This window comes from Delphinapterus leucas, chromosome 12 (assembly GCF_059928025.1).
Source record: "Delphinapterus leucas isolate spDelLeu-1000000601 "Yukka" chromosome 12, BTC_Dleu_Yukka2, whole genome shotgun sequence".
Classification (NCBI taxonomy): Eukaryota; Metazoa; Chordata; class Mammalia; order Artiodactyla; family Monodontidae; genus Delphinapterus; species Delphinapterus leucas.
The window spans coordinates 46,193,140-46,218,015 of record NC_143140.1 but is presented as its reverse complement, the minus strand read 5'-3'; the positions used below and the strand labels follow the sequence as shown (position 1 = coordinate 46,218,015).

Sequence of the window (24,876 nt, the reverse complement as noted above, 5' to 3'; positions counted from 1 at the left end):
CTTGAAAGTTCTGTAAGGAAAATAGTGTTAAAGAAATGTAAGATTTTACTTACAATTTGCTGATTATAATGTTGACACTAGGCCAGACTCTCCCTGAACGTGCAGGACACCTCATGGGGCCTCTTGGGTGGCCGAGGGCCTTTGGCCTCCCTGGGAGGACAGCAGTGCAGGACCTCAGTCTCTTCTGCGCCCTCAGCATCGCCAGCAGCCGTGCCTGGGCTGGGGGCACCCTGAACCTGTTACCTTCCAGAGAGCAGGAAGCTCTCTGAACCCTTCCCTTCCTGGAATAGGCTGCTGCACACGTACATGGAGTGACCATGACTGACAGGTCCTTAATGTGGTGTCCATGGGCCCCACAAGAATCCATGCAATGGCCTTGAGGGTCTGTGTGCAGAACTTGGCCGCATTTCCGTTACCTTGAGAAGAGGTTTCTGAGCATTCATCCTAGGTTCTCAGTGGAGCCCACGACTCAGCTTAGAGAAGGAGGCCGTTTCTTCACAGCATCACAGGGCCAATTGGCCGCACTCCTCGGCAGCCCCACCCCACAGGGCGAGGTTTGTGCTGGGGAGGGACTCGGGGCCCTCCTTACGCTGCTGCAGAAGAAGCACAAACACAAACACTCGGGGCAGCGATCCGCAGGAGGAAGCTTGAAGGTGGAAATGGGCTGCCCCAGCCAGGATATGGGGGCAGGAGTGCAGGGGTGACAACAGCTACCATCTGGGCCTCCAAGTTCATGGGCAGGTTCCTCAGGTCGCCTCTCTCTTTCTTCAGAGGGAACTAAAGTGTCAGCCTGAAAAATGGGGAGGAATGGGCGTCCCTGTGACCCAGCACAGCTCTCAGAAGGACCATTACAGACGACAGTTACCATCAGACGGATGCCGGCTGTGTCACGTGCTCGTCCCCAGAACACCTGCGAGATAGGTGTCCTTTCCCGGTTAGGAACATACCAACCAGGGTCACGCGGCCGTTGACAGGCAGAGCAGGCACTTAACCCCAGGTCTGTCTGACTCCAAACAGCAAGCTAGCCCCTTTGGATGAGTGAGAAAAACCAAGGTCTGTAGGCTCTGGGCTTTGCTGGGACTCAAGCCAGCCGGCGTCTCCTGGTCCCGGTCCGGACCGTCCTACCTCCCACGGAGCTTGGCAAGAGGAGGAAGGAAAGCAGGAACCGGAAGCTGTGCTCTGCAGAGGACAAGCAGGCAGAGGCATGCTGTGAATGCAGGGAGAGAACAGGTGTGAGGACACCCTCTCCCCGGCCTCGAAACCCCGGGGCACAGTTTCTGCCTTGAGGCAGAACTGAAGGGGCTAAAACTCAGGGGCACAATCTGGGGATGGCCCGGAGCCTTGGAGGAGAAAGCTCTTCCCGGAGACAGGTGTCAAGGTAAGTCTAGAGGCCACACCCAGGCTGCAGACCCGGTTCAGCCCCGAATGAGGAGCTGGGCCCCGGGCCTCACTAGGAGCTGTCACACCAGTTCCAGCAGGAAGAAGGACCTGCTCTCAGCTGGCATCAGAAAGCCACCCTGGAACCCTCTATCTGGTGCTCTGACCCCAGCTCTGAGTATCACTGTCCTGCCCCTCTCCTCTGCCCCCTGAAGGGCTCCTCTCCCGCCATCTCCCAGCAGCTTCTTCTCTTCCTCCTCACAGCGTGGGTTACACTGCAGGGATCCCACCATGAGGGTGGAGCTCACCCATACACTGGGTGTCTATTTTGCCCCAAACTGAATGTTACCTCATCATGCTTTGAGGATTACCTTTGTGCTGTTAAATTATGTCAGTACCACAAAGGTATAAGCAATTATTTTTAATTCTGTAGACTGTTACTCTACTCAACAGAAATCAACTGATGCTTCTTTAGCAATTGAATTTAATATTCTTCATGTTACAGAATTTGGTAAAAATATGATAGGTTATTAGGGCAAAACGAGGGGCACGTTTTGATGACATCAGCAGTTTTCACACCATGCACCCTGAATTTTGGGTTCTAAAGATGAACCGTTAAGTCTGGGAGGACCACATTACATCCCAGTTCTCTCTGACCATTCAGAAGAATAACATTCAGGTCGTTATATCTCCCTCTTCTGAATTTCCAGAATTTCCACTTAGTAATTTCTCATAGTATTTATCCCACTCTGCCCTGTGTATTAGCACTGAGTATCCACACTCAGTTCATCTCCTGGGCAGGAGGGATGGGTCTTGTCACCCTGCACCTCTCCCCCAGCATACAACATCTGTTGCTCTGTCCTTTCTCTGCCTTTTACTAAACTTCCTGACTGACTTAAGTGCTCTCAGTGTTCCCAGGACACCTGGGCAAGCTGCTCTCTTGGCACTTACTACATTACGTCCATTTGTTGTCCCCAAAAGATCAGGAGCCCATCACAGCGAAGGAGCTTGTCTCATTCACCTCGGTGTGCCTAGCTCCTGGCACAGAGTAGACAGCAAGTAAATGATGAATTAATGAATGATTAGTGAATATCTGTACACGATTTTTTAACAGCTTTATTGAGATATAATTCACATATCCTAAAATTCTACCACTCGAAGTGTACAGTGCAGTAGTTTTCAGTATATTCTCAGAATTGTGCAATCATGACCACAATCTAATTTCAGACCCCCTGAAACTACCCCTAGAAAAAACCCTGTACCCATCAGCAATTACTCCTCACTCCTGCCACCACCTCTAGGCCCTACTTTCTGCCTCTATGGATTTGCCTACTTTGGACATTTTCACATACATAGAATCATACAGTATGCAGCCTCTGTGACTGGCTTCTTTCATTTAACATAATGTGCTCCAGGTCCGTCCACGTTGTAGTATGTATTGGTACTTCATCTTTCAAATGCTGAATAATTACCCATTGTATGGGTATACCACATCATGTGTATCAGTTCATCAGTTGGTGGATATGTGGGTTGTTTCACTATGGGGCTAATATGGATAATGCTGTCTATGAACATTCACGTACAAGTTTTTTGGGGGAACATATATTTTCATTTCAGTTGGGTAAATACCTAGGAGTGGAAGTGCTGGATTATACAGTAACTTTAAATGTTTAACATTTTGTGGAACTGCCAAGCTACTTTCCAAAGCTGCACCATTTTACATTTTCATCAGCAATGTATGAGGGTTCCAGTTTCCCTTCCTCCTTGCCAATACTTTTTTTACCTGTCTCTCTGATTCTAGCCATCCTAGCAGTGTGAAGTGGTAGCTCATTGTGGTTTTGATTTGCATTTCCCTAATGAGGTATTGAACATTTTTGCTCAATATATGGAATATATTTTTTCATGCGTTTATTGGCCACTTATATCTGTACACTATTCAATCAAATTATAAATATCAGAACTTCACAGAGAAAAACTTCGTAGATGAGGCCCAAAGAATAATGTTAAGTGACTTGTCCAAGGTTATGTAAGCTATAGCAATACAAGGTCTCAAATACACTCCTGACTCCTAACCAGTGCTCTGTTGTTGCCCCGCTGGCCCTTCTGTCAGGTTGCCTCTGGATCCCTACCCCACTGGATGAGCGAAGTGTCTGGATTCCTTATGAGTCAGGATTAGCATGTGCTTGAGCTAGTGCTGCTTGACTTTATGCCTGTTGGCCATCTGTTTATCTTCTTTGGGGAAATGTCTATTTAGGTCTTCTGCCCACTTTCTGACTGGGTTGTTTGTTTTTTTGATACTGGCTATATGAGATGTTTGTATATTTTGGAAATTAAGTCCTTGTCGGGCGCATCATTTGCAAATATTTTCTCCCAGTCTGTAGGTTGTCTTTTCGTTTTGTGGATGGTTTCCTTTGCTATGCAAACGCTTTTAATTTTAATTAGGTCCCATTTGTCCCACTCCGAATAGACGTTCTACAAACCCTCATCGCCAATCCCAAAAATGTCTGTTGTCTTTGTACCTCCCTGGAGTCCCGGTATGCTGGAGAATTTCCGACGATTCTGCCCCAAATATTTTCCATTCTTCTCTCTTTTGAGGGACCTCTGGTGCATCAAATTATGTTGATCATATGTCTCAGTTTATGATACACTGACATCATTTGCCCATGGGAGGCAGCCTTTTTAATTTTCCTCTCTTATCCACCATATTCAATCTCATTTCCTTCCTCCCATAAGCATCCACTCTAGTGTATGTTGTTTCTCTTTAATCTATTTCCATAAGTATATATAGATTTTGTGTGCCCTAGAAAAATATTTAGTGTAATTTTGCATGTGGGTTTCCAAACTTATGTTAATGGTATTAACTCTAATTTTCCCTCAGTAGTATGTGAGCCTTGTCCATGATGCTATACATAAACACGGTTCGTTGCTTCTGACCCTGCAGAGGATTCCCTTGAGGGCAGAGTCCACCTTCCTTAGCCATTCATTCCCCTAGTGATAGATACCCAGTGGCCTCCAGTTAGTCCATCTTTTTGACACTCAGTTTTCTCATCAGACAAAAACACTAGTGGTGATAATACCTCCTTTTACATAATGATCGTGCTGATTGATACTTCAAAGTTTTGCCAACTACCATGTTCCAGTTCTTTGCCATCCCATATGGTGCTGTAAGGAGCAATCCCCTTGTCCATGCCCCTACACCCACATCTTTCCTATCCCAGCCCTCAAGGTCCACAATGGCTCAATAAATGGGGGCTATTGGGCTTCCCTCGTGGCGCAGTGGTTGAGAGTCCGCCTTCCGATGCAGGGGACGCGGGTTCGTACCCCGGTCCGGGAAGATCCCACATGCCGCGGAGCGGCTGGTCCCGTGAGCCATGGCCGCTGAGCCTGCGCGTCTGGAGCCTGCGCTCCGCAACGGGAGAGGCCACAACAGTGAGAGGCCTGCGTACCGCAAAAAATAAATAAATAAATAAAATAAAAAATAAATGGGGGCTATTATTAGTACTGCTGTGGCAGACAAGGCCATTAGCACAAGAATTGAGTCTAGAAGACATGTTTCCGGGCTGTGTCACCTTGAGCCTCCATTTCCTCTTAGGAAGTAAAGATAATCACACCTTCATAGAATTGCTGTGGATGAAATGATAGGGTAGAAGCGAGTGCTTTGCAAAGTAGGAAGCACTGGTGGGTTAGCTAGTCTGCTGTAGTAGGGGTGGAGATGGCAGGAGAGTCTAGGGAAGGAGGAGAAGCAGAGGAAGGAAGAAGAGGAACAGGCTCTCGGAGGCGGCAGGGAGGCCCTTAAGAGGCCTTGGTGTGCATCACAGCAGCAGCCTCTACTCTCTGGAAAGTGCCCTAGTGAGGAGTCAGGAGTCCCACATGGGCCCAACTCTGTGTGGTCAGGGGAAAGACCTCCTGATTGGAGGTTATCAACCCTGGCTGCACATTAGAATCCCCTGGGGAGAATCCCACGGAGAGCTCTACCAAGTACCTACCTGGGGTCCCACATCTCACCAACTGCGTCTGACTCTCCGGGGTAGGCCTGGGAACTACAATTTTGACAACCTTGGCTCTCCAACTCCGTGATTCTTAGACATTTGTTTTTGTCACTTCTTCTCACTGACCACAAGATGGTGCCCTCTTTCTGGGAAATCGTTGATGTTCGACAACGATCCATTTTCTCTATTAATCCTGAAAGAATGGGTTTGAAATTAACAATCTTCACAGCATCTCATTAAGCCAGAATTCTGTGCCCTTGGTGTCTAGCCATGTAATGTGCATCTTTTCCCTTCTGCTAGAAACCGTACTGAGTTGGGATAGGTCGTCTCGTTTTGCATTCTTCAAGGGGCTATGATGCAAAGCAGAGGAGACATTTATTGTTGCTTTCTGATCATAATCATCACTATCAATAACAACTAATATGTATTTAATCTTTTGCCATTTGCAAAGTGCTCTTTACCAGCTATCCTGAGAATAACTTTATGAAATGGAAATTGCTGTTCTCATTTCTAGATGAGAAAACAAAGGCTCAAAGCACTAGCTCAAGGTCACAAAGCAAAAGTTGGCAGAACCAGATCCAGATCCTCGGATAAGAGCAGGTGCATCAGAGAGATCAGCTCTCAACTGATGGGGCCCCGACAAGTACAGCCCTGAGAGAGGAAACTTCTCAGGATGACCTCTGGAAGACTTTCTGAGCGAGCTTGGAAGATGCACAGATGTCCTTCTGGACTTTCACACTATCACAGATGACAAACAGGTCAGTAGGTGACACATTTGACTGGGTTGAGTCGAGACGAGATGAGGTGACGTATGTGAGGTTTTTAGTGCAAAGCTGTATAAGGCAGGAGACACTCAACAAGAGGATAGATTGTATTATTTAAAATTTTCTGTACCAGGAAAATGAACTGCTGTGCCAGTGGGTAAAATGAATCTGCCTTAAAGAAAAAGTTATAAATTCATCTCCAAAGAAAATCCTTTTCTACTAGCAAGTGATGTCTTATGAGGCTAGTGGATCTGAGGAAGGTCATTTACAAGATCACAGACTTACTACCAGACGGAGTCCCACAATTGATCAGGAACCCAAATGTCAGGACCCAGGACCCCAATCCCTCTGGGTGTTTTTACCCCAGATGAAGGGGATGCAAGTGTAGGTTCAAGTTACTTGGAGTAGAAAGAATGTTTTCAGGAAAGAAGCAGTTACATGGAAGTTTATTAAATTAGTATTTTGATCATTTTACTGACTCCAGTGTACATCTTAGCAGTTGTTGGACCCGTTTTCTGTACTTCAGCTTCCCTGTCTGCAAATGGTATAACAGTATGTATCTCACTGAATTATTATAAGGATCAAAATAGTTTATTTATAAAGCACTTAGAACCATGCCCAGCACATAGTAAGCATGATGTGTTTCTTAAATAATGTTAAATAAATAAATGGATATGAGTATAGCCATTTACATATTTTACAAATAATATTTTAACTTTTTTCAAAATTCCAAGTAATTTAAAAATTATGTTATTTGCACACTTGTAGGTACAAGGAATATATATATTCAGGGAGATTAAAATATTGCCTATGACTAAGATTTGAAATCCCACTGAAAATGCATAAATTTGATTAGAACAGTACTATAGTCTTTGGTGTCTTGTAAACATCAGAAATAGGTTAAAAATTCTTTAAGTCTATTATATCATTATTACTGATGTTGACAAATAAGCCTATCAACTGTCTAAAGAAATACAAGGATAATGCAGTGATCAGATTTTTCTCCTTTTTTTTTTTTTTTAAAGAAAAGTGTTCCTTTTTCTCCACTTGATTTCTTCTAAATTTGGAGATTAGTGGTCATTTTGGAGGGTACTCTTGGCATTTTCCCAACTATAAGGACCCTCAGTGTGACCCTTGGTCACCTCCTAAGTGAGAAGGAGTGTTCCACAGCAATACTCAGCTCAAACCTCCATCTTGAAAGTATGAATTTAAAGCATTTTTTTAAAAAAAGAGAGAGAGCGTATTTGCTCTGAGAGATTTCATGCAACCCCAGGGAGAAAGACTGGAATGCTGAGAGGGTAACTGGGACAGGGCTTGGAAGAAAAAACACATGAATTGAAATGTTGCTTTCCAATCTAGGGGTCATTTTCATGTTTCACTTTAGCATTAATTTCCTTTTTAGTAGAACTACCATATTGTTTCCTGGTAGGAGGTTTTCTTTAAGTCTTTGGTTTCTTTTTCTTGCAGCCTGTTTTATGAAACAGACTCTGTGGAGAGGAGATAGGGATAAAAATGTACCATCTCCAGCTATCTCCTGATAAGCCCTCCTCTGACTTCCTGGTACCTAGGCCCGAACTACAGGGCCTAGGTAAACTGACAAAAACTGTATTTTAAAAGGAGTTTAAGTTCTTTAGTACCAAAATTATAAGGCGTTTACATTGAGAACTCCATAGGCTTCTGTGCACTGAGTCAAGGCTCTAACTAATATCACATTATTGTTTCTATGGAAAAATGAAATTCTCGTTTCACATATCTGACCTCAAATGAACTTTTGCAACAGAACTTGAGTGGGGGACTATTTCACATACACCCACACACTCGGGAACCGTTCCTGTTTCTATCGATCAGGCTGTCCACCAGTCTGTCTAGCCATTCACACTGTCTTTCTATTAAAGAATAGCATAACTGGCAAAGAAATGTGAAAACAAAAAGCTAAGATTGAAAGACTAAAGTTAAACGTTTTATACCTTTTGAGTTCAAAGCAATGGTTCTATTGTAAGTTCATCTTCACTGAGTTAAACAAAAAAGAATCACTATTAAAACTGATCTCGTTGAGTGGGAGGTTGAACTGCAGGGAGTTTGGGGCTGAAATCAGGAGCCTCCACTGCTCACCGGCTCGGAGGACCCGTGAGGCCTCAAGGGATGGTCCTGTGATTCGAGTCAGGAATCGAGTTAAAGAACCAGCTTGAAGCAGGAAATTCTCAGGAGATACACCAGAAATACATCTACACGTGGAACAGCTCCTACAGAACACCTACTGAACGCTGGCAGAAGACCTCAGACCTCCCAAAAGGCAAGAAACTCCCCACGTACCTGGGTAGCGCAAAAGAAAAAAGAATAAACAGAGACAAAAGGATAGGGACGGGCCCTGCACCAGTGGGAGGGAGCCGTGAAGGAGGAAAGATTTCCACACACTAGGAAGCCCCTTCGCGGGCGGAGACTGCGGGTGGCGGAGGGGGGAAGTTTCAGAGCCGCGGAGGAGGATGCAGCAACGGGGGTGCGGAGGGAAAAGCTGAGAGATTCCCGCACAGAGGATCGGTGCCGACCAGCACCCACCAGCCCGAGAGGCTTGTCTGCTCACCCGCCGGGGCGGGCGGGGCTGGGAGCTGAGGCTTGGGCTTCCGTCGGAGCACAGGGAGAGGACTGGGGTTGGAGGTGTGAACACGGCCTGCAGGGGGTTAGTGCACCACGGCTAGCCGGGAGGGAGTCCGGGGAAAAGTCTGGACCTGCCAATGAGGCAAGAGACTTTTTCTTACCTCTTTGTTTCCTGGTGCACGAGGAGAGGGGATTAAGAGCACTGCTTAAAGGACCTCCAGAGACGGGCGCGAGCCGCGACTAAAAGCGCGGACCCCAGAGACGAGCATTAGATGCTAAGGCTACTTCTGCAGCCACCAAGAAGTCTGTGTGCGAGCACAGGGCACTATCCACACCTCCCCTCCCAGGGAGCCTGTGCAGCCCGCCACTGCCAGGGTCCCGTGATCCAGGGACAACTTCTCCGGGAGAACGCACGGGGCGCCTCAGGCTGGTGCAACGTCATGCCGGCGCTGCCGCAGGCTCGCCCCGCACTCCGTACCCCTCCCTCCCCACGGCCTGAGTGAGCCAGAGTCCCCGAAGCAGCCGCTCCTTTAACCCCGTCCTGTCTGAGCGAAGAAGAGACGCCCTCCAGCGACCTACACGCAGAGGCGGGGCCAAATCCAAAGCTGAGCCCTGGGAGCTGTGAGAACAAAGGAGAAAGGGAAATCTCTCCCAGTAGCCTCAGGAGCAGCGGATTAAAACTCCACAATCAACTTGATGTACCCTGCATCTGTGGAATACCTGAATAAGAAAACGAATCATTCCAAATTGAGGAGGTGGACTTTGAGAGCAAGATTTATGATTTTTTTCCCCTTTTCCTCTTTTTGTGAGTGTGTATGTGTATGCTTCTGTGTGAGATTTTGTCTGTATAGCTTTGCTTCCACCATTTGTCCTAGGGTTCTATCCGTCCTTTTTTTCTCTTAAAACATTTTTTTTCTTAATAATTATTTTTTATTTTAATAACTTTATTTTATTTTATCTTACTTTATTTTACTTTATCTTCTTTCTGTCTTTCTTTCCTTCCATTCCTCCTTCCTTCCTTCTTTCCTTCCTCCCTCCCTGCCTCTTTTCCTTTCTTTCTTTCTTTCTTTCTCTTTCTTTCTTTCTTTTCTCTCTCTCTCTCTCTCTCTCTCTCTCTCTCTCTCTCTCTTCCTTTCTTTCTACTTTTTCTCCCTTTTATTCTGAGCCGTGTGGATGAAAGGCTCTTGGTGCTACAGCCAGGAGTCAGTGCTGTGCCTCTGAGGTGGGAGAGCCAACTTCAGGACACTGGTACACAAGAGACCTCCCAACTCCACATAATATCAAAAGGCAAAAATCTCCCAGAGATCTCCATCTGAACACCAGCATCCAGCTTCACTCAACGACCAGCAAGCTACAGTGCTGGACACCCTATGCCAAACAACTAGCAAGACAGGAACACAACCCCACCCATGAGCAGAGAGGGTGCCTAAAATCATAATAAGTCCACAGACACCCCAAAACACACCACCAGACGTGTACCTGCCCATCAGAAAGACAAGATCCAGCCTCATCCACCAGAACACAGGCACTAGTCCCCTCCACCAGGAAGCCTACACAACCCACTGAACCAACTTTAGCCACTGGGGACAGACACCAAAAACAACGGGAACTACGAACCTGCAGCCTGCAAAAAGGAGACCCCAAACACAGTAAGATAAGCAAAATGAGAAGACAGAAAAACACACAGCAGGGCTTCCCTGGTGGCGCAGTGGTTGAGAGTCCGCTTGCCGATGAAGGGGGGGACACGGGTTCGTGCCCCGGTGCGGGAAGATCCCACATGCCGCAGAGCGGCTGGGTCCATGAGCCTTGGCCGCTGAGTCTGCGCGTCCGGAGCCTGTGCTCCGCAGCGGGAGAGGCCACAACAGTGAGAGGCCCGCGTACCACAAAAAAAAAACAAAAAAAACAAAAAAAAACACACAGCAGATGAAGGAGCAACATAAAAAACCACCAGACCTAATAAATGAAGAGGAAACAGGCAGTCTACCTGAAAAAGAATTCAGAATAATGATAGTAAAGATGATCCAATATCTTGGAAATAGAATAGACAAAATGCAAGAAACATTTAACAAGGACCTAGAAGAACTAAAGATGAAACAAGCAACGATGAACAACACAATAAATGAAATTAAAAATACTCTAGATGGGATCAATAACAGAATAACTGAGGCAGAAGAATGGATAAGTGATCTGGAAGATATTCTGCAGAACAGAATAAAGAAAAAAGAATGAAAAGAACTGAAGACAGTCTCAGAGACTTCTGGGGCAACATTAAACACACCAACATTCGAATCATAGGGGTTCCAGAAGAAGAAGAGAAAAAGAAAGGGAATGAGAAAATATTTGAAGAGATTATAGTTGAAAACTTCCCTAATATGGGAAAGGAAATAGTCAATCAAGTTCAGGAAGCACAGAGAGTCCCATACAGGATAAATCCAAGGAGAAATATGCCAAGACACATATTAATCAAACTGTCAAAAATTAAATACAAAGAAAACATATTAAAAGCAGCAAGGGAAAAACAACAAATAACACACAAGGGAATCCCCATAAGGTTAACAGCTGATCTTTCAGCAGAAACTCTGCAAGCCAGAAGGGACTGGCAGGACATATTTAAAGTGATGAAGGAGAAAAATCTGCAACCAAGATTACTCTACCCAGCAAGGATCTCATTCAGATTTGATGGAGAAATTAAAACCTTTACAGACAAGCAAAAGCTGAGAGAGTTCAGCACCACCAAACCAGCTTTACAACAAATGCTAAAGGAATTTCTCTAGTCAAGAAACACAAGAGAAGGAAAAGACCTATAATAACAAACCCAAAACAATTAAGAAAATAGGAATAGGAACATACATATCGATAATTACCTTAAATGTAAATGGATTAAATGCTCCCACCAAAAGACACAGATTGGCTGAATGGATACAAAAACAAGACCCATATATTTGCTGTCTACAAGAGACCCACTTCAGACCTAGAGACACATACAGACTGAAAGTAAGGGGATGGAAAAAGATATTCCATGCAAATGGAAACCAAAAGAAAGCTGGAGTAGTAATTCTCATATCAGACAAAATAGACTTTAAAATAAAGACTGTTAGAAGAGACAAAGAAGGACACTACATAATGATCAAGGGATCGATCCAAGAAGAAGATATAACAATTGTAAATATTTATGCATCCAACATAGGAGCACCTCAATACATAAGGCAAATACTAACAGCCATAAAAGGGGAAATTGACAGTAACACAGTGACAGTAGGGGACTTTAACACTCCACTTTCACCAATGGACAGATCATCCGAAATGAAAATAAATAAGGAAACACAAGCTTTAAATGATACATTAAACAAGATGGACTTAATTGATATTTATGGGACATTCCATCCAAAAACAACAGAATACACATTTTTCTCAAGTGCTCATGGAACATTCTCCAGGATAGATCATATCTTGGATCACAAATCAAGCCTTGGTAAATTTAAGAAAATTGAACTTGTATCAAGTATCTTTTCTGACCACAACGCTATGAGACTAGATATCAATTACAGGAAAAGATCCATAAAAAATACAAACACATGGAGGCTAAACAATACACTACTTAATAACGAAGTGATCACTGAGGAAATCAAAGAGGAAATAAAAAAATACCTAGAAACAAATGACAATGGAGACAAGACACGACGACCCAAAACCTATGGGATGCAGCAAAAGCAGTTCTAAGAGGAAAGTTTACAGCAATACAATCCTACCTTAAGAAACAGGAAACATCTCGAATAAACAACCTATCCTTGCACCTAAAGCAATTAGAGAAAGAAGAACAAAAAAAACCCAAAGTTAGCAGAAGGAAAGAAATAATAAAAATCAGATCAGAAATAAATGAAAAAGAAACGAAGGAAACGATAGCAAAGATCAATAAAACTAAAAGCTGGTTCTTTGAGAAGATAAAAAAAATTGATAAACCATTAGCCAGACTAATCAAGATAAAAAAGGGAAAAGACTCAAATCAATAGAATTAGAAATGAAAAAGGAGAAGTAACAAGTGGCACTGCAGAAATACAAAAGATCATGAGAGATTACTACAAGCAACTCTATGCCAATAAAATGGACAACCTGGAAGAAAGGGACAAATTCTTAGAAATGCACAACCTGCCAAGACTGAATCAGGAAGAAATAGAAAATATGAACAGACCAATCACAAGCACTGAAATTGAAACTGTGATTAAAAATCTTCCAACATGGGTTTCCCTGGTGGCACAGTGGTTGAGAGTCCGCCTGCCGATGCAGGGGACACGGGTTTGTGCCCCGGTCTGGGAAGATCCCACATGCCGCAGAGCGGCTGCACCCGTGAGCCATGGCTGCTGAGCCTGTGCATCTGGAGCCTGTGCTCCGCAACAGGAGAGGTCACAACAGTGAGAGGCCGCTTACCGCAAAAAAAAAAAAAAAAAAAAATCTTCCAACCAACAAAAGCCCAGGACCAGATGGCTTCACAGGCGAATTCTATCAAACATTTAGAGAAGAGCTAATACCTATCCTTCTCAAACTCTTCCAAAATATAGCAGAGGGAGGAACACTCCCAAACTCATTCTACGAGGCCACCATCATCTTGATACCAAAACCAGACAAGGATGTCACAAAGAAAGAAAACTACAGGCCAATATCACTGATGAACATAGATGCAAAAATCCTCAACAAAATACTAGCAAACAGAATCCAACAGCACATTAAAAGGATCATACACCATGATCAAGTGGGGTTTATTCCAGGAATGCAAGGATTCTTCGATATACATAAATCAATCAATGTGATACACCATATTAACAAATTGAAGGAGAAAAACCATATTATCATCTCAATAGATTCAGAGAAAGCTTTCGACAAAATTCAACACCCATTTATGATAAAAACCCTGCAGAAAGTAGGCATAGAGGGAACTTTCCTCAACATAATAAAGGCCATATATGACAAACCCACAGCCAACATCATCCTCAGTGGTGAAAAACTGAAAGCATCTCCACTAAGATCAGGAACAAGACAAGGTTGCCCACTCTCACTACTCTTATTCAACATAGTTTTGGAAGTTTTAGCCACAGCAATCAGAGAAGAAAAGGAAATAAAAGGAGTCCAATTTGGAAAAGAAGAAGTAAAACTGTCACTGTTTGCAGATGACATGATACTATACATAGACAATCCTAAAGATGCTACCAGAAAACTACTAGAGCTAATCAATGAATTTGGTAAAGTAGCAGGGTACAAAATTAATGCACAGAAATCTCTGGCATTCCTATACACTAATGATGAAAAATCTGAAAGTGAAATCAAGAAAACACTCCCATTTACCATTGCAACAAAAATAATAAAATACCTAGGAATAAACCTACCCCAGGAGACAAAAAACCTGTATGCAGAAAATTATAAGACACTGATTAAAGAAATTAAAAATGATACAAATAGATGGAGAGATATACCATGTTCTTGGATTGGAAGAATCAACATTGTGAAAATGACTATGCTACCCAAAGCAATCTACAGATTCAATGCAATCCCTCTCAAACTACCACTGGCATTTTTCACAGAACTAGAACAAAAAATTTCACAATTTGTATGGAAACACAAAAGACCCCGAATAGCCAAAGCAATCTTGAGAACGAAAAAGGGAGCTGGAGGAATCAGGCTCCCTGACTTTGGACTATACTACAAAGCTACAGTAATCAAGACAGTATGGTACTGGCACAAAAACAGAAAGATAGATCAACGGAACAGGATAGAAAGCCCAGAGATAAACGCATGCACATATGGTCACCTTATCTTTGATAAAGGAGGCAGGAATGTACAGTGGAGAAAGGACAGCCTCTTCAATAAGTGGTGCTGGGAAAACTGGACAGGTACATGTAAAAGTATGAGATTAGATGACTCCCTAACACCATACACAAAAAAAAGCTCAAAATGGATTAAAGACCTAAATGTAAGGCCAGAAACTATCAAACTCTTAGAGGAAAACATAGGCAGAAAACTCTATGACATAAATCACAGCAAGATCCTTTTTGACCCATCTCCTAGAGAAATGGAAATAAAAACAAAAATAAACAAATGAGACCTAATGAAACTTCAAAGCTTTTGCACAGCAAAGGAAACCATAAACAAGACCAAAAGACAACCCTCAGAATGGGAGAAAATATTTGCAAATGAAGCAGCTGACAAAGGATTAATCTCCAAAATTTATAAGCAGCTCATGCAGCTCAATAACAAAAAAAAAACAATCCAATCCAAAAATGGGCAGAAGACCTAAACAGACATTTCTCCAAAGAAGATATACAGACTGCCAACAAACACACGAAAGAATGCTCAACATCATTAATCATTAGAGAAATGCAAATCAAAGCTACAATGAGATATCATCTCACACCAGTCATAATGGTCATCATCAAAAAATCTAGAAACAATAAATGCTGGAGAGGGTGTGGAGAAAAGGGAACCCTCTTGCACTGCTGGTGGGAATGTGAGTTGGTACAGCCACTATGGAGAACAGTATGGAGGTTCCTTAAAAAACTACAAATAGAACTACCATATGACCCAGCAATCCCACTACTGGGCATATACCCTGAAAAACCATAATTCAAAAAGAGTCATGTACCAAAATGTTCATTGCAGCTCTATTTACAATAGCCTGGAGATGGAAACAACCTAAGTTTCCATCATCGGATGAATGGATAAAGAAGATATGGCACATATATACAATGGAATCTTACTCAGCCATAAAATGAAACGAAATTGAGCTATTTGTAATGAGGTGGATGGACCTAGAGTCTGTCAATACAGAGTGAAGTAAGTCAGAAAGAGAAAGACAAATACCGTACGCTAACACATATATATGGAATTTAAGAGAAAAAAAATGTCATGAAGAACCTAGGGGTAAGACGGGAATAAAGACACAGACCTACTAGAGAATGGACTTGAGGATATGGGGAGGGGGAAGGGTAAGCTGTGACAAAGCTAGACAGTGGCATGGACATATATACACTACCAAAAGTAAAATAGCTAGCTAGTGGGAAGCAGTTGCATAGCACAGGGAGATCAGCTCGGTGCTTTGTGACCACCTAGAGGGGTGGGATAGGGAGGGTGGGAGGGAGGGAGACACAAGAGGGAAGAGATATGGGAACATATGTATATGTATAACTGATTCAGTTTGTTATAAAGCAGAAACTAACACACCATTGTAAAGCAATTATACTCCAAGAAAGTTGTAAAAAAAAAAAAAGATCTCGTTTTTATAGAGGTGGTGTGGTATAAAACATAGTACATGAGTTTTGTAGCTGTAAACTATGAATCTTCAGGTCAAGCTACTTTTCTAACCCTCAGTTTTCTTGTCTATAAACAGGGATGATTATATTGTCTCTCCTGGATTATTTTTTATGTGAGATTTAGAAATGTCTAGCAATAAATCTGGCACACAGTGGTTATTTCCTGTCCTTTCTCCCTTATTTCCTGTTTAACCTCTTTTTGAACTCAGTGTTTCACTTCCATAAAAATATTTTCAAATCACATTTAATTTTCAGAAGGCTTAATTTAAATGTTTCTCTATTCTTGGGTACCTTATCTATCCATCTGATTGACTTAGGTTAATGTCCAAAATAGACTAATATGGATAGATTATTAACTTATTAATACATAGGTTCAAAGAGCTTACTTATGTTAATTATAATCATTTATTTAAACTGAATCACCTGTGCCTACTCCCCCAAAATATTTGATTTTCACAAGACTTTGTGGATTTCACATTTTTTTCTTTTCTCTTGGATAGGGATTTAGACTCTTGTAACAGCCTCAACCAAGTCCTTCTGTGACAACAGTTAGCAAAGTCAGGTTGTACTTGAATGAGTCATGGAATAACCTCAATGGAGGACAAATCGGATTTTATTTAAGTAGGTTCGTCAAGCGTTCTTTCCCATTTACTGTGAGTCCGTTTTATAGCAGCAGCAGAGGCAAGGGTGGCAGTGACATCCTGTGACCAGAGCAAATGCATGTGAGCAGTGGGAAGGAGCCGCAGTCCACAGGGTTCTATGGCCTCAGTTGAGCAGAGCCCATTCTTCTGCTTAGCGTGCCCAGGACTCTGCCCCTCCCAACACTCTCTCACTGGTCCCCATTCCTGGTGTCTGTCCTCCTCCTGGCTGTCAGAGTTGGGGGATCTACCTGTCGGTTGGAATTTGACACCCTTGCTCCTTTTTCTATGGTATCATAATCCTCGATCTTTTTCAGGCAACTCTGTGTCCACTGGAGATCAGGTCCTGCCTGCCAAGCTTGAACTCAGGGTAGAAAACATACCCTCTGTTGTAAGGAAGTCTGGAGGCCTGGGAATTTTAGAGTAATTTATAGCTCCCAACAATCACATGGATAAGTCCATATTCTAAAATGTTATTGACTTCAGTTTAAAATAAGATCAGAGAAGGGGAACCTTCAAGATGGCAGAGGAGTAAGACATGGAGATCACCTTGCTCCCCACAAATACATCAAAAATACATCTACATGTGGAACAACTCCTACAGAACACCTACTGAATGCTGGACGAAGACCTCAGACTTCCCAAAAGGCAAGGAAATCCCCATGTACTTGGGTAGGGCAAAAGAAAAAAGAGACAAAAGAACAGGGACGGACCTTCCCCTCTGGGAGGGAGCTGTGAAGGAGGAAAAGTTTCCACACACTAGAAAGCCCCTCCGTGGGTGCAGACGGGGGGGTGGGCGGGGGGGAAGCTTCAGAGCCACTAAGGTGAGCACAGCAACAGGGGTGCAGAGGGCAAAGTGGAGAGATCCCCACATAGAGGATCGCTGCCGACCAGCACTCACCAGCCCAAGAGCCTTGTCTGCTCACCCACCAGGGCGGGTGGGGGCTGGGAGCTGAGGCTCGGGCTTCGGAGGTCAGATCCCAGGGAGAGGACTGGGGCTGGCTGTGTGAACACAGCCTGAAGGGGGCTAGTGCGCCACAGCTAGCCAGAGGGAGCCCAGAAAAAGGCTGGACATGCCTAAGAGTCAAGAGACCATTGTTTTGGGGTGCGTGAGGAGAGGGGATTCCTTCCCTGTCTGCCTACAGAAGGCAGAGCACCATCTAAGTGAGCTCCAGAGACGGGCGCGAGTCACAGCTATCAGCTCAGACACGAGAGACGGGCATGAAACGCCAATGCTCCTGCTGCAGGCACCAAAAATCCTGTGTGCAAGCACAGGTCACTATCCAAACCCCCCATCCCCCCAGAGCCTGTGCAGCCCATCACTGCCAGGGTCCCATGATCCAGGGGCAACCTCCCCAGGAGAACACACAGCATGCCTCAGGCTGTTGCAACATCATGCTGGCCTCTGCCACTGCAGGCTCGCCCCGCATTCCAATTATACCCCACCCTCCCCTGGCCTGAGTGAGCCAGAGACCCCTAATCAGCCGCTCCTTTAAGCCCATCCTGTCCAGGCGGGAACGGATGCCTGAGGGCGACCTACACGCAGAGGCGGGGCCAAATCCAAAGCTGAACCCCGGGAGCTGTGCGAACAAAGAAGAGAAAGGGAAATCTCTCCCAGCAGCCTCAGGAGCAGTAAATTAAATCTCCACAATCAACTTGATGCACCCTGCATCTGTGGAAAACCTGAATAGACAACAAATCATCCCAAATTGAGGAGGTGGACTTTGGGAGAAACTGTAGACTTTGGGATTGCTGTCTGTGACTGACTTGTTTCCGACTTTTATGTTTATCTTAGTATAGTTTTTAGTGCTTGTTAACATTGGTAGATTTGTTTATAGGTTTGGTTGTGCTCTTCTTTTTTAAATTATTATTACTATTTTATTTTTTTTTACTTTAATAATTTATTTTATAACTTCTTAAATTTATTACCATTTTTTTCTTTCTTTTCTTCTCCCTTTTCTTCTGCGCTGTGTGGCTGACAGGGTCTTGGTGCTCCGGCCTGGTGTCAGGCCTGAGCATCTGAGGTGGGAGAGCTGAGCTCAGGACATTGGACCATCAGAGACCTCCCAGCCCCACATGATATCAATTGGCGAGAGCTCTCGCAAGGATCTCTGTCTCAACGCTAAGACCCAGCTCCACCCAACGACCAGCAAGCTCCAGTGCTGAACATCCCGTACCAAACAACTAGCAAGACAGGAACACAACCCCACCCATTAGCAGAGAGGCTGCCTAAAATCATACTAAGTTCACAGATACTCCAAAACACGCCACTGGACATGGCCCTGCCCACCAGAAAGACAAGACCAGCCTCTTCCACCAGAACACAGGCACCAGTCCCCTCCACCAGGAAGCCTACACAACCCACTGAACCAACCTTACCCACTGGGGGCAGACACCAAAAACAACAGGAACCACAAACCTGCAGCCTGCAAACAGAAGACCCCAAATGCAGTAAGTTAAGCAAGATGAGAAGACAGAGAAATACACAGCAGATGAAGGAGCAAGGTGAAAACCCACCAGACCAAACAAATGAAGAGGAAATGGGCAGTCTACCTGAAAAAGAACTCAGAGTAATGATAGTAAAGATGATCCAAGATCCTGGAAATAGAATGGAGAAAATACAAGAAACAATTAACAAGGACATAGAAGAACTAAAGAGCAAACAAACAATAATGAATAACACAATAAATTAAATTTAAAATTCTCTAGAAGGAATCAATAGAAGAATAACTGAGGCAGAAGAATGGATAAGTGACCTGGAAGATAAAATAGTAGAAATAACTACCACAGAGCAGAATAAAGAAAAAAGAATGAAAAGAATTGAGGACAGTCTCAGAAACCTCTGGGACAACATTAAACACACCAACATTCGAATCACAGGGGTCCCAGAAGAAGAAGAGAAAAAGAAAGGGACGGAGAAAATATTTGAAGAGATTATAGTTGAAAACTTCCCTAATATGGGAAAGGAAACAGTCAAGTCCAGGAAGTGCAGAGAGTCCCAGGCAGGATAAATCCAAGGAGAAACACGCCAAGACACAGATTAATCAAACTATCAAAAACTAAATACAAAGAAAAAATATTAAAAGCGGCAAGGGAAAAACAACAAATAACAAACAAGGGAATCCCCATAAGGTTAACAGCTGATTTCTCAGCAGAAACTCTGCAAGCTAGAAAGGTGTGGCAGGACACATTTAAAGTGATGAAAGGGAAAAACCTACAACCAAGATTACTCTACCCAGCAAGGATCTCATTTAGATTCGACAGAGAAATTAAAACCTTTACAGGCAAGCAAAAGCTAAGAGAATTCAGTACCACCAAAACAGCTCTACAACAAATGCTAAAGGAACTTCTCTAGGCAGGAAACACAAGGGAAGAAAAGGACCTACAAAAACAACCCCAAAACAATTAAGAAAATGGTAATAGGAACATACGTATCAATAATTACCTTAAATGTAAATGGATTACATGCTCCAACCAAAAGACACAGACTTGCTGAATGGATACAGAAACAAGACCCGTATATATGCTGTCTACAAGAGACCCATTTCAGACCTAGGGACACATACAGACTGAAAGTGAGGGGATAGAAAAAGATATTCCATGCAAATGGAAATCAAAAGAAAGCTGGAGTAGCAATTCTCATATCAGACAAAATAGGCTTCAAAATAAAGAATGTTACAAGAGACAAAGAAGCACACTACATAATGATCAAGGGATCAATCTAAAAAGAAGATATAACAATTGTAAATATTTATGCATGCAACATAGGAGCACCTCAATACATAAGGCAAAGGCTAACAGCCATAAAAGGGGAAATCGACAGTAACACAATCATAGTAGGGGACTTTAACACCCCACTTTGACCATAGGACAGATCAACCAAAATGAAAATAAATCAGGAAACACAAGCTTTAAATGACACATTAAACAAGATGGATTTAATTGATATTTACAGGACATTCCATCCAAAAACAACAGAATACACTTTCTTCTCAAGTGTTCATGGAACATTCTCCAGGATAGATCATATCTTGGGTCACAAATGAAGCCTAAGTAAATTTAAGAAAATTGAAATCATATGAAGTCTCTTTTCTGAGCACAATGTTATAAGATTAGATACCAATTATATGAAAAAAAGTGTAAAAAATACAAACACATGGAGGCTAACCAATATGCTACTAAATAACCAAGAGATCACGGAAGAAATCAAAGAGGAAATCAAAAACAACCTAGAAACAAATGACAATGAAAACACGACGACCCAACACCTATGGGATGCAGCAAAACCAGTTCTAAGAGGGTAGTTTATAGCAATACAATCCTACCTCAAGAAAGAAAAAACATCTCAAATAAACAACCTAAACTTACACCTAAAGCAATTAGAGAAAGAAGAACAAAAAACCTGCAAAGTTAGTAGAAGGAAAGAAATCATAAAGATTAGATCAGAAAAAATGAAAAATGAAGGAAACGATAGCAAAGATCAATAAAACTAAAAGCTGGTTCTTTGAGAAGATAAACTAAATTGATAAACCATTAGCGAGGCTCAACAAGAAAAAAAGGAAGACTCAAATCAACAGAATTAGAAATTAAAAAGGAGAAGTAACAACTGACACTGCAGAAATACAAAGGATCATGAGAGCCTTCTGCAAGCAACTATATGCCAATAAAATGGACAACCTGGAAGAAATGGACAAATTCTTAGAAAAGCACAACCTATGAGACTGAACCAGGAAGAAATAGAAAATATAAACAGACCAATCACAAGCACTGAAATTGAATCTGTGATTAAAGTCTTCCAACAAACAAAAGCCCAGGACCAGATGGCTTCACAGGCGAATTCTATCAAACATTTAGAGAAGAGCTAACACCTATCCTTCTCAAACTTTTCCAAAATATAGCAGAGGGAGGAACACTCCCAAACTCATTCTATGAGGCCACCATCACCCTGATACCAAAACCAGACAAAGATGTCACAAAAAAGGAAAACTACAGGCCAATATCACTGATGAACATAGATGCAAAAATCCTCAACAAAATACTAGCAAACAGAATCCAACAGCACATTAAAAGGATCATACACCATGATCAGGTGGGGTTTATCCCAGGAATGCAAGGATTCTTCAATATACATAAATCAATCAATGTGATACACAATATTAAAAAATTGAAGGAGAAAAACCATATGATCATCTAAATAGATGCAGAAAAAGCTTTCAACAAAATTCAACACCCATTTATGATAAAAACCCTGCAGAAAGTAGGCATAGAGGGAACTTACCTCAACATAATAAAGGCCACATATGACAGACCCATAGCCAACATCGTTCTCAATAGTGAAAAACTGAAACCATTTCCTCTAAAATCAGGAACAAGACAAGGTTGCCCACTCTCACCACTATTATTAAACACAGTTTCAGAAATTTTAGCCACAGCAATCAGAGAAGAAAAAGAAATAAAAGGAATCCAAATCAGAAAATAAGAAGTAAAGCTGTCACTGTTTGCAGATGACATGATACTATACATAGAGAATCCTAAAGATGCTACCAGAAAACTACTAGAGCTAATCAGTGTATCTGGTAAAGTAGCAGGATATGAAGTTAATGCACAGAAATCTCTTGCATTCTTATACACTAATGATGAAAAATCTGAAAGAGGAATTAAGGAAACACTCCCATTTACCACTGCAACAAAAATAATAAAATACTTAGGAATAAACCTACCCCAGGAGACAAAAGGCGTGTATGCAGAAAACTATAAGACACCAATGAAAGAAATTAAAGATGATACAAACAGATGGAAAGATATACCATGTTCTTGGATTGGAAGAATCAACATTGTGAAAATGACTATGCTACCCAAAGCAATCTACAGGTTCAGTGCAATCCCTATCAAACTACCAATGGCATTTTTCATAGAACTAGAACAAAAAATTTCACAATTTGTATGGAAACACAAAAGACCCCGAATAGCCAAAGCAATCTTTAGAAAGAAAAATGGAGCTGGAGGAATCAGGCTCCCTGACTTCAGACTATACTACAAAGCTACAGTAATCAAGACAGTATGGTACTGGCACAAAAACAGAAAGATAGATCAACGGAACAGGATAGAAAGCCCAGAGATAAACCCACACACATCTTGTCACCTTATCTTTGATAAAGGAGGCAAGAATATACAATGGAGAAAAGACAGCCTCTTCAATAAGTGGTGCTAGAAATACTGGACAGCTACCTGTAAAAGAATGAAATTAGAACACTTCCTAACACCATGCACAAAAATAAACTCAAAATGGTTTAAAGACCTAAATGTAAGGCCAGACACTATAAAACTCTTACAGGAAAACATCGGAAGAATGCTCTTTGACATAAATCACAGCAAGATCCTTTTTGACCCACCTCCTAGGGAAATGGAAATAAAAACAAAAATAAACAAATGGGACCTAATGAAACTGAAAAGCCTTTGCTCAGCAAAGGAAACCATAAACAAGACGAAAAGACAACCCTCAGAACGGGAGAAAATATTTGCAAATGAAGCAACTGACAAAGGATTAATCTCCAAAATTTATAAGTAGCTCATGCAGCTCAATATCAAAAAAACAAACACCCATCCAAAAATGGGCAGAAGACCTAAATAGACATTTCTCCAAAGTAGATATACACATTGCCAATAAAGACATGAAAGGATGCTCAACATCAGTAATCATTAGAGAAATGCAAATCAAAACTACAATGAGGTATCACCTCACACCGGTCAGAATGGCCACCATCAAAAAATCTACAAACAATAAATGCTGGAGAAGGGGTGGAGAAAAAGGAACCCTCTTGCACTTTTGGTGGGAATGTAAATTGATACAGCCACTATGGAGAACAGTATGGAGGTTCCTCAAAAAACTAAAAATAGAACTACCATATGACCCAGCAATCCCACTCCTGGGCATATATCCTGAGAAAACCAAATTCAAAAAGAGTCATGTACCAAAATGTTCATTGCAGCTCTATTTACAATAGCCAGGACATGGAAGCAACCTAAGTGTCCACAGACAGATGAATGGATAAAGGTGTGCCACATATATACAATGGAATATTACTCAGCCATAAAAAGGAATGAAATAGAGTTATTTGAAGTGAGGTGGATGGACCTAGAGGCTTTCCTACAGAGTGAAGTAAGTCAGAAAGAGAAAAACAAATACCGTATGCTAACACGTAAAATATGGAATCTAGAAAACAAAAAGAAAAAAAAAGGTTCTGATGAACCTAGGGGCCAGACAGGAATAAAGATGCACATGTATAGAATGGACTTGAGAACACGGGGCAGGGGAAGGGTAAGCTGGGACCAAGTGAGAGAGTGGCATGGACATATATACACTACCAAATGTAAAATAGATAGCTAGTAGGAAGCAGCCACATAGCAAAGGGAGATCAGCTCGGTGCTTTGTTTCCACCTAGAGGGGTGGGATGCGGAGGGTGGGAAGGAGATGCAAGAGGGAGGAGATAAGGGGATATATGTATACATATAGCTGATTCACTTTGTCATACAGCAGAAACTAACACAACATTGTAAAGCAATTATACTCCAATAAAGATGTTTATTAAAAAGAAAAGCCAGGGTCATATAAAGTACCATGGGGGAAAAAGAAAAGAAATAAGATCATAAAGCTTTCCTTGTTTTTAATTGAAATGTAGAGTTTTTTCTTCCCCTCTCATAAAGATGTGTTTCTATTGTGCGGCTACCATGTAGCCAAAGCTTAGAGATTTCCCAACACCCTGCATTTACCACGTGTGTGTGTGTTCAAGGTTCATTCAGGTGGCTTAATATGAAACCAAAATGCCTAGTCCTACATTCAACTTCAGGAGTGCTGATTTTAATTTTGTGGTGCAGAAATAAGGCCAAATAAATAGGCAAAAAGTAGACCTAAAAATGGCTTTAACTTACTAATCCACTACATCTTTGACAGCAATTTTAGATAAAAATGGTCCAGAGGACAAAGTGCTTAATTAATGATGAGAAAATGATTCCTTCAAGTCCCATAATAAAGAGTTCTCCCTGCGGTAATGATTTGCCCAGAGTTTTATTCATGCAAAAGTGACGGCTACTTCTTCCTTCTGTCCCCTCCATTCCAGTATTGTTCAGTCTGCATTTCTGTGAGTCGGGAAATTGTGCGCTGAAATGCAAAGATTTCCTCTTCTCCAGTAAACATGGCGAGTCCTTCTGCTGAGTC

The 24,876-nt window shown here is 42.3% G+C and overlaps 1 protein-coding gene and 1 long non-coding RNA gene across 3 annotated transcripts in view; one reads left to right on the top strand and one right to left on the bottom strand.

The window, feature by feature from the left end:
- The first annotated feature begins 298 nt into the window (after positions 1 to 298).
- On the top strand, positions 299 to 24,775 carry LOC149747877 (uncharacterized). Its single transcript, XR_016395163.1, has 3 exons — positions 299 to 1,378; positions 5,881 to 6,124; positions 18,644 to 24,775. It is a non-coding gene; the product is annotated as an uncharacterized LOC149747877 (long non-coding RNA).
- The window catches only part of AFG1L (AFG1 like ATPase), a 193,585-nt gene continuing 191,277 nt past the window's right edge, over positions 22,569 to 24,876 (bottom strand). Inside the window, exon 10 of one of the 2 annotated variants that reach the window (XM_089921918.1) lies at positions 22,569 to 24,876. In XM_089921918.1, the coding sequence (XP_089778044.1) occupies positions 24,748 to 24,876 (129 nt within the window). In that variant the 3' untranslated portion in view covers positions 22,569 to 24,747. The other variant, XM_022553925.2, reaches the window with a different exon arrangement.